The following is a 19,201-nucleotide window of genomic DNA, read 5'->3' on the forward strand; positions in this document are numbered from 1 at the left end:
TACTATATACTTTTACATAATTTCCCCATGCTTTCCCTCCCTATTTTCTTTCCTTTTAAATTTTTTTTTTAAAGCATTCCACTGAATGCTAAATACAACTCAAATCAGTTTATATATGTGAAACAAATGCACATGCAACCTAAACTAAAAAAAAATAAATAAAAAAACGCACCCACCCCCATCCCAAATCAAATACAAAACCACCACCACCAACAAACACGAATTGACATTTGTATGCGCGGACTGAAAGGCCCATTCGAAGTTTCCAATCACTGTTCCTCACTTAAAATGACATTCCTTGTATAACGAAGTTGGTTAATCCTCATGGCACGACTTACACAATGGGACATACAGTTCATTCAAGCTTGCTAAAATGCAGTATGGTTTTAGATTGTTTCAAGGATAATTGAATGTTTCCTCTATTGACCACGATAGTTTGGGAATTCACTTTTGATTGTTAAGTCCGTTGGTGGAAATAAGACCCTTTAGTACTTTGGATTTGCTGGTACGTTTTAGTTCATGCAAGCCCAGAAGATTAGATTTTGGCACTAGCCTAACAAAAAACAAAAAAACAAAAAAGGCTTCATTCTATCACGTTGGCTTCGGCTTAACCATGGGTAATAGATGTGATTCATTGTCTTATGACACCAATGAAATCAAATCCCGAAATTTTATATATCACTAGAAACGGTAGTATACTATTTTCCGGAATTAATGTTTACAAGGCGTGGACGGTCAGTCCGTCAGCCACAGGAGTGGAGGGCAAGAAAATGTGGATATAGCCCAAATGAAAACAGCCCCACACCCCACCCAGAAAAACCGCATTCGCAACAGTTTTTTTCAGTATAATGGAATGATTTTAAAAGTTTCTCACCCAAATAAGTTAAACCACCACGACAAAGATACGGTTTTTTGTTTTGTTTTTTTGTTTGTTTTTGTTTGTTTAATATAATTTTTAGTGGGTCTTCCAACGTATTTTCCCCACTTTTTTCAGTGGGTCCTCCATCATATTTTTTTTATTTTAATTTTTTTAACATTCCACTGAATGCTTTATACAACGCTATATCTATGAAACGAATAGAAGCACTTGTAACCTAAACACCACTGACTGCGCAGACCCAGTTTTCAGTATGCCAAAATAATCAACCTGCTTGTGGGCATTACATCAAGAAGATTAAAAAAAAAAAAAAAAAAATGAAATTGACAGACGGTGAAGCTAAGTTTCCAATTTCTGCTCCTCAGTTAAACAGATATTCACAATACAATGAAGTTTGTTAAACTTAAACACAAATATTCCTTTCATGATGAAGATTAACTTCAGTTCGTAGATAAACCTCGTAATGATATTCCTCAAAATAACTAAGTTCGAAGTACGGTACGCCAACAGTGACAGAATATGAACACCACACGATGCACTCACCTGCATGCTGTCTGCTGAAGTGACGAACCCCAACTGACCCAGCACAGATCCGCAGACAACAAATTTTTTGACGGACTGACTGCTTCTCACTGACGCTACACGTGAATTTCATGACGTTCCTGCGGATCACCTTACGTGTGTGTGTGTGTGTGTGTGTGTGTGTTGGAGGGGGGCTTTCTACTACTATCCATTTTCACAATGAGTATAACTGCGTGAGTGTTACACTGCCTGTGAGCCTAGTTACGTATGAATATTGACAACCGTCGTGGTTTCCAGGTGATTCCAGTAAGTACGAACAACCGTCATAGAAACCTTTTTGAGCAACATAGCACAATCCCACTGAAACCAGACAACACTAAGAATCTACACACTACCAAACCACACCCACTACCACACCACACTCTTGGTAGTCGAGGGCGCAAAGTGAAAATTCTGGTAATTATGACCGCTCAGGTTTTTTCAGTGGGAAAAACTATCACCACCAGGTTGAATCACACACTCGACGTTTCCCACCTCTTACGTAACTCAAATGGTATCTTGAAAATAAGTCCTAGGCGTTTACATATGGAACATTATGTAAATATCAAAGGAAAAGTTGAACACAAGATAACAAATATAAACTATTTATCCCCCACACCCCCGCGCACACAATACACACGCGCACGCACACGCACAGTCATAGCACACACAAAGTAAATACACATCAAAGTACAACCAATAATTTATGAAACTATGTACTCACTAAGTCATTTTAGTTCATACTGGAAAGGGATGCGCTGTTGAGAAATATTCAGGAGAAAAGGTGGGTCTCGAGACTGTATTTGAAAGGTTGCAGCAGCGAAGAATAGTGACGGAGAGGCTGAGGAAGTTGATTCCAAAGAAAGGGCTGGTATGAAAAACTGTTGGCCATACGTTTTGGTTCGAGCAGGGGGGATCCTAAGCATACGGGTGTCACAAGAAGAGCGGAGTTGGCGTGAGGGTATTTAAGGATGAACGAGATCAGATAGTGTGTGGACCAGAAGCCTCAATGAACTTGAAACCAAGACTTTGAAAATAATTATTTCTAAAATACTTACAAATAGAAAATGTCTACAATCACCAATATGCGATGGGACAAACAAAATTCCTCCCCTTGACGTGGCGACTTGACCCTGACGGCCATCGTGCATGTCAACCGATTTCTGAAATTGGGGTTGCTTGCTGAGGAAGAGCTTAACACCTACCCTTCCAATTTCTTTGTCAGCATGTATTTAACCATCAATGGATTAATTTTTTATTTAACCATCAATGGATTAATTTTTTTTTTTAACTGGATTCTACCATGGACAACTACCCACCCTTTTGCTGTGGGTTATTTAACGTGCACCAAATGCATACTGCTCACGGTTCTTGCTTATTGTCTCGTCCAAAAGGATAGCATCCACACAACTAAACATAGTGGGTTGGAGTAAAAAAAAAAAAAAAAACATAAACAAACCCGAACAATCCAAGCCGGTGTGTTATTAGATCATGTAAAAACACGAGTCGCTGTCTGTGCCATGAGCAGCTCCTGGCAATGCCACCCAAGCTAGACGAGTCACAGGCAAGTAAAGTGTCTCCAGATTTGGGCACTGGGCTTAGAAAAGAAAAAAGCGCATTTTCTTTTTTTTTTTCTCTCGTACTCAACAGCTAAACTTAGTGGATAATTTTTGCATTCGAATATCCAAGTTCTATTCTCTATAAATGTATGCATGTTTCCGTTTTTTAAAAAGTGCTGAGGCCTATTTCATGGAAATTTATGCTTTTTGCAATGCGTATATGCGAGAGATCCACCCTGAACGTGTAAATTCTTCCTTCCCCACAGCTATATGCCTGCTACAACTTCCCTGGACCAGCACTGTGTGAGACAACTGCAAAAAAGACGAGAGGCAAGGCCTTCAACTCACTTGTGATACACTTAAAAAAAAAAAGTTAAAATGTTCTGTATTATAAAGCTTCGCGTTAAAAACAAATCCTAACCAGATTCGAACCGTGCGTGTTCGGGTGAGAAGAAACTGCCTTATCGTGGCTCCTTAACTGACGTTCTAAAATTTAATATTTGAACATACTTTTTTAAAGGGCGATAAAACAATTGCGGTATTCGCAGTGAGAACGCTGTTTAAATCATATTCTGGTGTATCGTGAGCATTCCAAAAATCTTTAAGGGCAATAAATTCTTTTTAATGGCTATCGCCGCAATCACACTGCAACATTTTGCCGTTTTCACTAGATGTACAAGTTTATTTACACCCGCCGGGAATGTAGTACGACACGGTCAATTCAATGTTTTTTATGTTCATTCTAGTTTTAAAGTTATGAAAATTTAGTATTTTGTTAAACTAATAACTTGTAGAGCCAAGTACGTCTAAAGGTCGTAAGAAGTGAAAAGGACTTCATTTTGAGAAAAGTCAAGACTGGAAATTTTTTCGTTTCATCATGATCAATTCAAGGGTATTAACTCCATGGTTTACAATTTTTAACTGAATTCAGACTGGTTCTGTGGATTTTTTGATTTTCTTTTCTTTTTATTTTATGGCAGTTTGGGGCATAATCCATTAAGTGATCAGGCGTTCACAAATCTTTAAATATTTAACGGTCTCCAACTTTCCATCACATGTTATCGTGTATTGTCCATTGAATATAGGATTGAACGGGCAGGTCAACAACTTGAAACAAAATGGCGTCGTTCACGTTCGAAGAATATGAGCACGCGCTTTGAATGTGTATAAATATGTGTAAGCAATTGATTTTTGCCCATGACCTTCAGGGCTCAGCCAACAGATCTGTAAAGTCAACTTTTGATTTTAGTATTTTCCGAAAAAAGACCATTTGGGCGAATGAAATGGTGAAAGCCCTGTACACAGAGTAAAACAAGCTTTTTATATATCGAGTATAATTTCAAAATGTTAATGTTTAAGATGAGAAAGATCAGTTTAAAGCAAATTTAAGTCCCCTAGCATTAATTACAGAGTAATTTCCCTTTTTACTGTCTGCACCAAAACGTTTGCAAAAATAAATAAAACGTCCATGCTTAGCAAAAGTAGTTCCTGTTTGAACAAAAATGATAATGACTGCTCTTTGTGTCAGAATAAGATCAAAGTGGCAAGTTTAAAGAATACAAAAAACAAACAGTTAATGCAGTTTGCATATAATTAGGCTTCATTTATTTTTTTGTGCCCATCCCAGAGGTGCAATATTGTTTTAAACAAGACTGGAAAGAACTGAATTTTTCCTATTTTTATGCCTAATTTGGTGTCAACTGAAAGTATTTGCAGAGAAAATATCAATGTTAAAGTTTACCACGGACACACACAACCGAACACCGGGTTAAAACAGACTCACTTTGTTTACACAAGTGAGTCAAAAAAGGGTGGTTCACTTAAACGGCAAAAATCGATGGAGAATGGCGATTTAGATAGTTGGTCATGCAAATCTTTGTTTTAGTGTTTATGGAATCCATAAACGGCTCAGCTTTGAACGCCAACAGTACCAAGCAAGAATAAATGAAATAAATTTGTTACAATACTCGTACAAGGTCCACAGGGGAAGTAATGGTATGAGTTACTTTTCCCTGGGGTGGAATGAGGTTTAAATAAAGTTGGGCTAATGACATGGAGTGAGTATGATCAATGTCACGAGTTTTTCTCAATGTGGTGTCACTGTTTGGACAAATCCACATATGTTTCCCATCTGCTAGGCAGATGCCGACAGCAACACAACCCAACGCGTTTGTCAGGCTGGGCCTTGTGTTTATATATATTTGTGTACCTATCAGTGGGATTTAATTTTGCCAGACAATTTTGTTGCCATGGGTTCTTTTTCAGTGCGCAAGTGCGTGCTGCACACGTAACCTTGGTTTATTGTCTCACCCGAAAGATTCAGCGCTCAATTTGATTTTCCAGTCAAACTTTAGAGAAAGGGCGAGAGTGGTATTCGAACCTTCACCCCCACGGACTATTGGCAGCTGAGGTCTAAACCATTCTGCCACCATCGTAACACCAAGTTATGAACACAAACGAACCCTCGACAGACGCCATGTTCAAACTGTCTAATGGTTGGAGGGCATGAAAGGAAAGCAACTTTCTAATAAATGTCCCGAATAACTTGACCAGTATCGTGTTTTCTGTGACCCTAATGTGCCTGGTCATGCAACAGATTGGCTTCATATTGAACTTTTTAAAGGGAATGGAGAAAAAAACGAACTTTTTAAAACCTAGTATGGGTGCATGTATGCGCGTGTGTATACGTGCACAGCCATGTGTGTAAAATGAGTGAACACGTGATTATGAACATCCATGCATTGTGTGCGCAAGCAGTGACGGTATTTTCTCACAACTGTGGAAATCGGAGGACAGCAAATTTGAATACATGTCAGCCATTTTGACTGACCTTCACTGGTTGAAGGTCACAAGGCCAAGAAAACTTAGCATTAAGTTTTGGGACTTTCTCAACTTTCTACTGGACCATGATTAGGTCTACTCTTTCAGGCAATAGTTACGTTAAACCAAGGTCCCATAAGCAGCGTGAACTTTGCGCATTTAAAAAGAACCCATGGCGAATAAAGGTTGTCCTTGGTAAAAATCCAGTGGATAAAAGCCATTGAAAGTAACTTAGTGCAGCCCATATTTTACAGAAATCATTGAATCCGTTGTGACAAGTCTTAGGGTCAGTAAAGCACAGGCTGCCTGACCCTATTAGTTAGCAATTTACCCAAGTGGTGCCAGGTGGGTTTTTTCTCCACTAAGGAGTCGAGCCGTTCTTTACAAAGCAATGACAAATTTCACTGGTCTCAACCACTGGAGTGAGTAGTGTGTGAGGGGGGTGTGTGTATGTATGCAGTGAGCATGTATGCGGTGAGTATGTATGTGGTATGTATGTGGTGAGCAAGTATTTAACGAGTATGTAGTGTGTGTGTGTGGCTTCTCATTGCTGCCTGTGACTGAAGTGGGATGGTGCTGATGTTCAAAAAGGGGTCTGATGAATGCTTGTACTCTGAAATCACTGAAAAGTTGCCAACATTCACACCTGACACGCACTCAGTGAACTCATGCAAAAAAATCATAATTGTGAAAAGACAATATGAAACGTACACTGAAATGCACACAGAAAATGTTTCCAATTGCTTTTTCTTAGAGTTTAATACTCTAGATTGTATTTCATTTGCTTTTTGACCAGTCCATATCTGCTTTGTCTGCACTGATGAAGTACCATCTGAAACACGCAAAAACCACCATGAGCACAATACATGGTATACATTCTCTTGTTCCTGTACATTAAAATAAACTTGAAGATTTAGACAAGTAGCCATCTATACAATACATGATGGCACACAAAACTAAAAACTGCCAATAGCCGACTTGCACATCCTATACACAGAAATACACAGGACGCTCAGTTCTAAAGTCCAGAAAAGGAAAATATATTCAAGATTTGTCCAGTAGGGCAGAGAAAAAGAGCGATTCATCCTATCTGCACATCGTGGGTCAATTTAAAACTGTTCCAATTCACCCTATCTGCACGTCGTGGATCAATTTAACACTATTCCAATTCACTCTACTGCACGTCATGGGTCAGTTAGCACTTTATGTACATCGTGGGACCCACTTTTTTTAAATTTTTTTTTTAGGGTTTTCTTGGGCTGCGCAAAAGGTGGGGAGAGGTTCCACACACAGGCTGCCTTCATGAAACAGCATCGAAATTGAAAGATGCCTATTGGGCCTGATTTCGAAAGGTTTTAGTAAGTAAGCAGCATTCTGTGTCACACATTTTCTTTGGAAACAGTCTTTCAGAGCCACAAAGTCAGAATGGTTGCTTGCATCGATTTACCAAGTTACCAAGTCACCAAGACAAATTGTGGAAAAACATCCCCATTTGATGAATACTTTATATATATATATATATATATATATATATATATACTAGATTTTAGACAAATGGGGTGCACCAAGTCCCATGATGTACGGTTGAGGTTTAACTGCCACCAAAATGTGCCGAAATTCGGATGGAACAGTGCCTATGAGAGGAATGAGCTCACAGTAACTTGATTAACAAGATCAGAGGACCTACATCTGTGACATGTTGAACATTTGTGTACCAAGGCGAAAAGCCAAACAATTATTGCAGTTTTTCTGACAAACCACAACTTTCATCTGTTGGTCTGTTATGTATTGAACAGCAATGATAATCATCACGTGTAATGTTCTGACTAAGTGATCGTAAATACGCAAACAGACATACGTATATGTACACGCAATCTGACTTGTCAGAAACAGGACCTGAAGAGACGTCGAATCTTACTATGGCTTTGGCAGCACATACATCTTTTCTTGACTATACTTTCTATAATGTCACTATCCTCTTGTTACGGAACACAAGACCGAAAAAAAACCGATGGACTGACAATTAACATCGCAGAATGGACGGGAAAAGATACAGGCTTTGACACACAACTCAGTCTGGTGGAGAGTTGAAGGCCAAAGTCAGATCATGAACTCACCTGCTGAAAGTGTGAACTCAAGCTTCTAACAGCTTTGCATAGCAATATCCAAAGTCGAAGAATCGGTCTCTGAAAGTAGAAATAAATGGGTTTTTTAGCGTGTAAATGCACTGATCAGCAATTTTGTCATTTAAAATCGTGTAAAGTATACAGCACAGAATTACCCATTTCAAATGAAGTTTGACCATATTGAAATAGCCAAAAGAAATTACTGCAATTAGGTACTATCTACTCATAAGCACACTATATTCATTGTCCAACATGTATAAATTTACTAATCAAATGTAACTGTTCGTCATAAATAATCTAAGCTGTTTTGTCACATGCATAGTCAAATTTATTCTGTCGTTGAGATGGTAGAATTGTTGCAATACAAAGGGTGACTTGCTGCATAGATGGAGATTTTTCGTTAGTCCCGTGTCTTCACAATGCAGTTTCTAAGTCATTTAAATGAAAATATTTCAACCCTCAGGTTACTGACAATACTTAGACTTTTGAAAAGGAACCCCCAAAATGTTAGGCGAGTCATGGCCACAAGATGTCCACAGCAGAATTCAAAGCTAATCTGGTACCCCCACTGCCAGAGCAGTTAAAGTCTATGGCAAAGGTCCAGAAAGAGCTGGCTGGAACAGGACTATTGATAAACCACTTCCTGTTTTCTTCACCCGTCTGACTTCGTGTTGACTGTACTCAACTCTTCCTGATATTTCATCTTCTGTACATTTGTTTTTCCACTCCGCATTAGCATCTGCGTCTGATTCTAAACCTTACATCACTACCCCCCCCGCCCCCAACCCCACTCCCCCAAAATGCAGAAGTTCTTCAGTTAGCTATGAAGCTGCATGGATGCCTGAAAGGAAAAATGTCAACGCAATAGTGTCCAATGATAAGCACACAAGCACATGCTTCGAATTTACTATGACCACCATCAAAATTTTTGTGGCTTATTAGCCCTGTAGTTTTAACTGCACACGCGCACAACCTTTGACTCGGTGCCAGATGGAGCTCACCCAGAGATACGAGGACTCGACCCTCTAAAACATTGAAACCCTGAACACGACTCCAGCACTAAACTTAACTTGAGGACGCAAGCCAATACTTCATTGAACTAACATGTCTTTTCAATTTACTATGTCACAGCAAAGTAACAGTGGACCAGTTTGATGGTAATTTGGCTGACCAAGATCTTTGCTCACCTCCCAAACCCCTCAAGGTCAAATTGGTAGTCTTGATGCTAGTCTTCTGAATAAGATTAACAGTTCCCGTGTGCAACATGCACTTGCATGTAAAAGAATCCATGGAAACAAGGGTTCTCGAAATTTACTCACCCCCGCCCCCCTCTACAAGACCGTGAGTGGTGGTCTGGATGTTAGTCTTTCAGTTAAAACTGACTGAAATCCTGTATTCAACATGCACTTGGCACACAAATGGCGGCAACAAGAGTTGTCCCTGGCAACATTATATAGAAAAATGTAGTTTGAATGGGGAAGAGATGCCCATATTCACAGAAATCTGGTGACAAAGTGACTTCCACACAGGTCGTGTGGCATATAAACTGTGGTAATAGACTCACGAGAAAGGGGAGAGTAGGGTGTCCACCCGGTGCAGCACAGCACCGGCAGGCACAGTGAAGGTGAAGTTGCCCCACAGGTATGGAGTTGGTGTGCAATCCGTCATCTGCACGGAGGTCTCCCCTGAACAGGTAAACATGCAAGACATGATCATGTATCAAACTGCGATCGAAAAAGGCAGAAGAGAAGGTGAAGACAAGGAAATGTAACAGGGTCACTATCAGGGCTGAATTTTCATTTGGTTTTTCAATCACTGCTGCAGGAGCTGCTGGGGCCATATCGTTTATCAGGTCGGCTGTCACCTCGTCAACACATGAAGTGACAGGCAGTTTACCCATTGTTGTGATTTTCGAGTCCAACTAAACGTGTTTAAAATATGAAATATCACTTTCAATGTCAGGTTTATGCAGTTTATTTTGTGCCAGGAAGAAAACTTGAAACTAAATTAATAAAACTTGGAAAGCGCGTTTAAATGTCCTTACATCTAGAATTCACATGTCAGCTGAGGAATATTTTCATGTTTTGTTTTCTTTCTTGCTGGTTTTACATTGCTAACTGAGATTGAATGTGTGACATGCATCCACACCCCAACCTGTGCAAAAGGATTTTATTTTTACATGCTGGGCTGTATAAGTACTGTTGTTACTCAGCCAACACTCGTCCCAATTAGCTGAACTGTATTCACAGCAATTCCACTGATTAATCTTGACAATATTTTTGACAGATCAAGAAGCCAACTATTTTCGAGCACATCAATTCATTAAACTGAAATCAGAAAAGCGCCTGCTCTGGTCAAAGCTACGTGTCTTGGGGGAAAGGTGATGCAGGAAGGGTGGGGGGTGCATGTCGTTACCTGAGGGAGTGAGGATGGGGCAGCAGCGGAAAGACAGGTCGTAGTCATTTTCCAGGTTAGCACGTGCAGACATCTGCCAGCCGGTGATCACGGAAGAACCATGGCACTGGAAGCTGGTAATTCCGGGCATCCGTCTCTCACCTGTGGCAGTGAAACGTTGGACAGGCTAAAAGTTGGCTACAAACAGGTTCACTGGACAGGAAAATACAGTTGCTTGTAACTTCATACACCTTCAGTACCAAATTTGTCTACAGATGTATTTGTAATGCAAATAATGATAGGTAACATTTCAGTTCTATTAGCCTGTTTCAAACAGCTTTGCATTTTTCCAGAAACAATGAGGAACTGCATGGAAGAAAGGCTTAAATCAAATGGAAGACCGTGCACACATACACGCACACAAAGTGTACACACAGCAAACACAAAGCGACACACCAGTCCCACTGACCTGCCCATGAACAATTCATGTGATCCACCTGAAAGAACGGAAGGTTCCGGCAGGAGAAGAGGAAACCCGGGTAAGCAGCTTCGGTGAACTTCATGCTCAAAATCACCCACGACTTGATGTCTGACAAGAACGACCCTTCCGGGCACTCAAACGTGCTCATGGAAATCGGGTAAACTTGAGGACCATAAGTGCCCTCGTCCAACGCTCGATCCATGGATTGTCCGCCTTCAGGCTTACCGGAGCTGGCTAGCGGTGTGGGACTGATCACATGATCAAAGAACTCAACAGCAGTGGCATCTTCAGCAGCAGTAGCATCTTCACTGTCTCCAAACCCACGTTTTCTGTCGACTGGCTTGGTGGGATCAAAGCTGATTCCTTCTCTTTCCTCTCGATGCACAGAATCGATTCCATTTGTCGGCAATGGCTTGCAGTATTTGAAGGTGAATTTTCGGTCTCTGAAAGGAGAAATGTTTCTAGTTATTTCTGCAGGTCGTATTGATATTTAAATCATGTAGAGGATATAGCCCACCAATAGCTGTCTCTAGTGCAGTTTGACAGTTACAAACAGATCCTTAATACAGGAATCTTGTCCGTCAAGTCAGTTGAAATACTCAAAATAGTGCTGTACACATGTAATTCACTGCTGATCAGATTTAAATACTTTTTTGGGTACACTATTCAGTCTACTCTTCAAAAATAAGCAAACTAAGCTGCTTGTCATATCCATAATGAAATGCATTTTATTGTTGAAATAATAATAATAATAATAATAATAATGGATACTTATATAGCACACTATCCAGAAATCTGCTCTAGGTGCTTTACAAAAACGCTTTTGATAACAAAACATTATATCTATGTTACATACACACACCAAAATGTGACCACACACACACACGCACGCACGCACGTACGCGCACACACACACGCACGCACGCACACACACACACACACTGCATACATACATTTTAACATACATGTGTATCTAACCTATACCCTAACAAATACGCACACATAGGCAGGCACAAACTTACATAAATACACGCACACACAATACATTCATATACATGCATGTAGTTGTGGACCTGCCACAATTGAACTTATTGCTGAGGGAAAAGGTGAGTTTTGAGACGAGATTTAAAAGATGCGAGGGAATCAGAGTGACGGAGGTTATCAGGGAGCTTGTTCCACGTCTTTGGCGATTGAAAAGAAAACGATCTGTGTCCATAGGTCTTACTTCTGACGTGAGGTATCCTGAGAAGTCGAGTATCAGAGGAAGAACGGAGTTGGCGAGACGGGGTATAGATATGGATGAGTTCAGAAAGATACTTGGGGCCAGATCCGTTGACTGCAGAAAAGGTCAGAGTGGATAGCTTATAGTCTATTCGATCAGAAACAGGCAACCAGTGGAGAGACTGAAGGAGAGGAGAAACATGGTCAAATTTAGAAGCTATGCAAATGAGTCTGGCAGCGTTATTCTGAATTCGTTGGAGTCTAACAGGTATTTGGGAAGGCCGGCCAAAAGAGAGTTGCAGTAATCCAATCTTGAGAGAACCAGAGAGCATACAAGTGTCTTGGTTGCATCGGTTGAAAGATAGTGGCGGATAGAGCTGATTCTACGCAGTTCCAAATAATGGTAGAACTGATGCAAAACCAGAAGATTTGCTGCACGGAAGAATTTGCTTCCTTTTTTCTCCAAAACCCTGGAGCCTTTTCCGCTTATTTCTTTATGATGCACCACCCCCTACCCAAATTCATTAAGGCAGAAAAACTTTTGATAAGGGGCTCCAAAATGATGGTAGAGTCATGGCTGCAGTAAGTCAGTCTACATTAGAATGCCAGGATAATCTAGACCCCCCCCCCCCCCAACCCCTAAAAAAAAAACTGCATCGAATCCATGGTAAAGTTCCAGACAAGCTGGCTGGATGTCCTGTGGTTGTAACTGCATACAAGCACACGGTTTTATTCAGTTCCAGATGGAAGTTGCCCAGAGAGACACTGAGGACTCCACCCCCTGTAACAGTGAAACCCTTAGCACCATGACACTAAAAGGTCAATGAACTACGTTCTTTCAATTCACTATTGTCAACAGCGAAGTATCAGTGGAGCAGTTGCCTGGTGGCATTTGGCTGACCAAGATCATTACTGACCCAAATCCAACAAGACCTAATTGGTAGTCTGGATGCTAGTCTTTCGAATAAGATAAACTGAGTTGCCATGTGCAACATGCACTAGCAGGTAAAAGAATCCATGGAAACGAAGGGTTTTCCTCGACATTCAATCACCACTCCCAATCCAGTTTGGTCGATGTGCGATGGTCTGGTGTTGGTCTTTCAGATATGACAAACTGACAGATCCTGCATGCAACAGGCTCTTGACGCACATAAATTACAACAAAAGGGTTGTCCCGGGCAACAATGTAGAAAATCCGCTATGAAAAGGAAAAAGCAACCCAAAGTAAGAAATCTGGTGACAAATAACTTCCACAAAGGTCATGTGGATTATCAACCCTGTGGTGAGAACCAACTCACGAGAAACGGGTGAGTAGGGTGTCCACCCCATTCAGCGCAGCACCAGCAGGCACAGTGAAGGTGAAGTTGCTCCACACCTCGTATTGAGTCTCCCCGCAATCCGTCATCTTCACTGAGGTGTCTCCTGAACAGGCACACACGTGAGATAGGCATGGTCATGTAGCACACTGCAGATCGAAATAAGGTGAAGACAAGGAAATGTAACAGGGGCACTATCAGGGCTGAATTTCATTTGGTTTTTCAATCACTGCTGTAGGAGCTGCTGGGGCCATCTCTTATCAGAGGTTTGCTGTCACCTCGACGGGCGCAATAGCCGAGTGGTTAAAGCGTTGGACTGTCAATCTGAGGGTCCCGGGTTCAAATCACGGTGACGGCGCCTGGTGGGTAAAGGGTGGAAATTTTTACGATCTCCCAGGTCAACATATGTGCAGACCTGCTAGTACCTGAACCCCCTTCGTGTGTATATGCAAGCAGAAGATCAAATACGCACGTTAAAGATCCTGTAATCCATGTCAGCGTTCGGTGGGTTATGGAAACATACCCAGCATGCACACCCCCGAAAACGGTGTATGGCTGTCTACATGGCGGGGTAAAAACAGTCACACGTAAAAGCCCACTCGTGTGCATACGAGTGAACGCAGAAGAAAGGCGTCACTTTGTCAACACAGGAAGTGATGGGCAGTTTACCCATGGCTGTTAATCATGTCCAACTATGTTCCAAGCATAACAGTCAACCACTTTTAGCTTTATGCAGTTTTTGTGTCAGGAAGAAAACTTTGGAATCAAAACTTGGAAAGGGCATTTAGAATGTCTTTACATATGAAAATCACATGTCAGCTGAGAATTTTGTGGGTTTCGTTTTCCTCTTGCTGGTTTCTTTGACACTGTTACACTGAAGAGATTGTGTGACGTATCCACTCACCATGTGCAAAAGGATATTTTACATGCTGGGCTGTAAAAGCAATGTTGGCGACTTAAATTCCAGTTAGCTAACTGTATTCATAGCAATTCAACTTTTTAATCTAAAATATTTTGACAGACGAAAACTATTTCGAGCACAGGATGAATTCATTCAACTGAAATCAGAAAAGCGCCTGCTCTGGTCAAAGCTACGTGTGTCTTGGGGGGAAAGGTGATGCGGTAAGGGCGGGGGTGCATGTCGTTACCTGAGGGAGTGAGGATGGGGCAGCAGCGGAAAGACAGGTCGTAGTCATTTTCCAGGTTAGCACGTGCAGACATCTGCCAGCCGGTGATCACGGAAGAATCATGGCATTGGAAGCTGGTGTTTCCATGTTCCCGCTTCTCACCTGTGGCAGTGAAATGGGACAGGTATTAACAGAACCATGTCATCTCACCTCACGTAAAGTATTCACCTCTAGTACTTTCTCGGGTAAACACAGGATGTCGAAGTCTAATGTTCTTAGCTTTGCATCTCCGTGCAACTCAACGTGTTTTTATAAGTCATTGAAAACATCGTAATGGCTAACAATGTGACTGAAAAAAATACGCTGTCATCAATCTATGGCATGATTCACTGGTTATCTTGTTCCTAGAAAATCAAGGTCAGTTCGTGGTAACGATTTCCTTCACCAGCACCATCTAACTAGGTCATGACACCAGTAGTGACAATTTCACACTCACAGCCTGTATGCAGTCAATGGTCTGCCTTCCATGGAGTGACATACAATCATTTGTTTATTCTGTCACTTATGTGTGGTCAACGGTATTGTCGCTTTCAGTTTTTCCACTCACCTTGAGATTTCACAGAAAATGCTTAACATAACCAGTTCTATTGATTAAAGTAACTTCTATTCTTTAGAGTCATTGTTCTTGTTAATGCATCTCAAGACCATAGTAGAAAAGCGGTTCCTTTTTCTCCCATTGGTATGGTGCATGCAGAAGCAATGTACATTCACCCTTATGTGCAACTGCTGCTTAACCTGCGGCTCTGAATGTATTTGATAATTTTGGTATGAATATGATAGTGATAAAATACAGTAACAAGAGAGGCAAGGCCTTCAAGACTCACTTGTGATACACTTTTAAAAAATCTAATCGTTAAAATGTGTTCTGTATTTATTATAAAGCTTCAGGTTAAAAAAAAAAAAAGTCCTAACCAGATTCGAACCCCGCGTGTTCGGGTGAGAAGAAACTGCCTTATCCATTACACTATCGTGGCTCCTTAACTGACGTTCTAAAATTTAATATTTGAACATACTTTTTTAAAGGGCGATAAATCAACTGTGGTATTCGCAGTGAGAACACTTTAAATCATTCTGGTGTATCTTGGGCATTCAAAAAATCTTTTAAGGGCAATAAATTTTTTTCAAGTCTGCGGTAAAGGAGATGTGGCTATTGCCGCAATCACGCTGCAACATTTAGCCGTTTTCACTAGATATAGATAGATGTACAAGTTTAGTTACACCCGCCGGGAATGTAGCACGACACGGTCGATTCAATTTCTCTTATGTTCATTCTAGTTTTATAGATTTTAAGTTATGAAAATTTAGTATTTTGTTAAACTAACATGTAGAGCCAAGTACAAGTACTTCTAAACGTCGTAAGAAGTGAAAAGGACTTATTTTGAGAAAAGTCAAGACTGGAAATTTTTTCGTTTCATCGTGATCAATTCAAGGGTTATTAACTCGCATGGTTTACAATTTTTAACTGAATTCCGACTGATTCTGTGGATATTTTTATGGCAGTTTGGGGCATAATCCAGTAAGTGATGAGGCGTTCACAAATCTTTCTGAATATTTAACGGTCTCCTCCAACTTTCCATCACATGTTATCGTGTATTGTCCATTAAATATAGGATTGAACGGGCAGGTCAACAACTTGAAACAAAATGGCGTCGTTTGCGTTCGCGAAGAATATGAGCACGCGCTCTGTGAATGTGTATAAATATGTGTACGCAACTGATTTTTGCCCAGGACCTTCAGGGCTCAGCCAACAGATCTGTAAAGTCCACTCGTCGCATTGATTTTTAGTATTTTCCGAAAAAGACCACTTGGGCGAATGAACATAGTGAAAGCCCTGTACACAGTAAAACACACAAGCTTTTTTATGTATTGAGTATAATTTCAAAATGTAATGTTTAAGATAAGATCAGTTTAAAAAAAAATTAAGTCCCCTAGCATTAATTACAGAGTAATTTCCCTTTACTATCTGCACCAAAACGTTTGCAAAACAAATAAAACTTCCATGCTTAGCAAAAGAAGTTCCTGTTTGAACAAAAAATGATAATGACTGCTCTTGTGTCAGAATATCAGATCAAAGTGCCAAGTTCAGAGAATACAAAAATATAACAGTAAATGCAGTTTGCATATAATTAGGCTTCTTTTATTTTTTTGTGCCCATCCCAGAGGTGCAACATTGTTTTAAACAAGACTGGAAAGAACTGAATTTCCCCTATTTTTGTGCCTAATTTGGTGTCAACTGACAAAGTATTTGCAGAGAAAATGTCAATGTTAAAGTTTACCATGGACACAGACACACACATAACCGAACACCGGGTTAAAACAGACTGTTTACACAAGTGAGTCAAAAGAAACGTTACAGATACAAACAAAACGATATTCTGTTGAAACTCGGCCACAAAAGAGCTACACTGGAGCAGGAAAACAGTTGCTTGTAACTTCATACACCATTACCAAATTCCTGGCTACAGAAGTGTTTGTAATGCAAATAATGGAAGCAAGACCGCGTACACATTCACGCACATCCAGCGTACACACTGCCAACAAAAAGCGACACCAGTCCCACTGACCTGCCCATGAACAATTCATGTGATCCACCTGAAAGAACGGAAGGTTCCGGCAGGAGAAGAGGAAACCCCGGTAAGCAGTTTGGGTGAACTTGCTCACAATCATCCACGACTTGATGTCTGACAAGAACGACCCTTCCGGGCACTCAAACGTGCTCACGGGAATCGGGGAAACTTGAGGACCATAAGTGGCCTCGTCCGACGCTCGATCCATGGATTGTCCGCCTTCAGGCTTACCGGTGCTGGCTAGCGGTGTGGGACTGATCACATGATCAAAGAACTCAGCAGTGGCATCTTCACTGTCTCCAAGTCCACGTTTTCTGTCGCCTGGCTTGGTGGGATCAAAGTCGATTCCTGCTCTTTCCTCTTGATGCACAGAATCAACTCCAGTTGGCAATGGTTTGCAGTATTTGAAGGCCACTATCTGGTCTCTGAAAGCGGAAAAATTCGTTGAGTTATGTCTGCAAGTCGTATTAATGATATTTAAACCATGTAGAGGATATAGCCCACCATTAGCTGTTAGTTAAATGCTCAAATAGTGCTGTATACAAGTAATTCGCTGCTAATCAAATTCAAGTGCACTTTTTTGTACACTATTCTGTTAACTTGTGTAAAGAAATTTTCCCCAAAGGTAGCCTTTTTAGGCCGATTTGCTTACGATGCATTTCCGCCCAAAGTTGTTAAGGTGGAAATGTTTCAATTCTCAGGTTACCGATAAGCTTTTGAAAAGGAACCCCAAAATGTGAGTTATGGCTGCAGGTTGTCTACAGGTTGACTACATTAGAACAGGATAATCTGGGACCCCCCGCGAAAAGAGCAGCATCGAATCCAGGGTAAGATCCAGACACGAGCTGGCTGGCTGTTCCGAATGCCGTAATTTCCCGACTACTTAAACATCCGTTCTCTCCACTTGACTTGTGTTAACTCTTACTCTCCATCTGCTGCTGATATTCTATCTTCTGTACGTCATACATTTGTGTCTGCTTTTCAACCTGACATTATCTGATCCAGTTCAATTCAAAATACTTTGCTTTACCAAATCAGAAAATTCATTCGGTTCACACAAAATGCCCACCAGTAAATATAAAAAAAAACGAGCAACACACACCTGATCACAATGAAAAAAACCCCACCATGCGAGTAAAATATTACATGAAGATAGTGAAACGCGTGCGTGCATGCGTCATGTGTGTGCACATGTGCGTGCGAGAGGGAGAGAGAGGGAGAGAACATTTCAATCAAAAAAGGAAAATACTCAATATGATAATTATAAACATTAACAAATGCTTATCAAGAAATATCAAATCTAAAAACGATTGAGCAACTGACCTTTGAACATAACGAAAATATAAATTATGTAAAAAACATTCAGTTGAGAAAAAATTACAATTCAACCTTATGTCACTACCCCCTCCCTAATCCACCACCAAAATGCTGCAAATCCTTCAATGAAATTTGAAGTTACATGGCTGCCTTCAAGGAAAAAACATTGTAATACAGTAGAATAAACACATGCTTTGAATTTACTATGACCAACATCAAAGTTATCTTGGGGCTTCGTCCTGTGGTTATAACTGCACGCACACACACCCTTTTATTCAGTTCCAGATGGAACTCATCCAGGGTTCCACCGTCTAGAACGAAATCCTTAAAACCATTGTGACGGGGTGGTAAGGTGGTGTTTGAGAAGGTGAAGACAGGTAGGTGTTAGCAGAAGAGAGCTGCAGCCAGGCAAGGTAGACTCGGGAAGGCAGTGCGCTGGTTTTTTATCCTTCATTCTTCCAGACCAGGAGAGTTCTCTATTTGGCACTCGCTCATTCTGTTCCGAACCGCAAAGCCAGCGCCGTGAAGCGACTCACGAAACTGGCCCTCCACGAGCCTTGAGGGGCCAAGCTTAGTTTGACCAAATTTAGCGGCTTCTGACTTCTCGGCTTGGGGAACTTAGACATATATATCACACAAAACAAGAGACGAGCATTTTCTTAAGCTAAACCATTTTCTACAAAAACGTAGTAAAAAACTAAAAAAAAAGGCACTGAATGAACGAGCTTTTAACGAGTTCATGTATCATTTCTGTACATTACAATACGTCGCGATA

The 19,201-nt window shown here is 40.8% G+C and overlaps 1 protein-coding gene across 1 annotated transcript in view; it reads right to left on the reverse strand.

Moving 5' to 3' along the window:
• The window catches only part of LOC143277936 (uncharacterized), a 55,174-nt gene that overhangs the window by 21,840 nt on the left and 14,133 nt on the right, over positions 1-19,201 (reverse strand). Inside the window, exons 5-9 of the mRNA XM_076582915.1 lie at positions 17,107-17,534; positions 14,504-14,644; positions 13,338-13,461; positions 10,807-11,261; positions 10,359-10,499 (exon numbers count right to left, since the gene is read on the reverse strand). Of these exons, the coding sequence (XP_076439030.1) occupies positions 10,359-10,499; positions 10,807-11,261; positions 13,338-13,461; positions 14,504-14,644; positions 17,107-17,534 (1,289 nt within the window). The remainder of the gene's footprint in view (positions 1-10,358; positions 10,500-10,806; positions 11,262-13,337; positions 13,462-14,503; positions 14,645-17,106; positions 17,535-19,201) is intronic.

This window comes from Babylonia areolata, chromosome 35, assembly GCF_041734735.1.
Source record: "Babylonia areolata isolate BAREFJ2019XMU chromosome 35, ASM4173473v1, whole genome shotgun sequence".
NCBI lineage: Eukaryota > Metazoa > Mollusca > Gastropoda > Neogastropoda > Buccinidae > Babylonia > Babylonia areolata.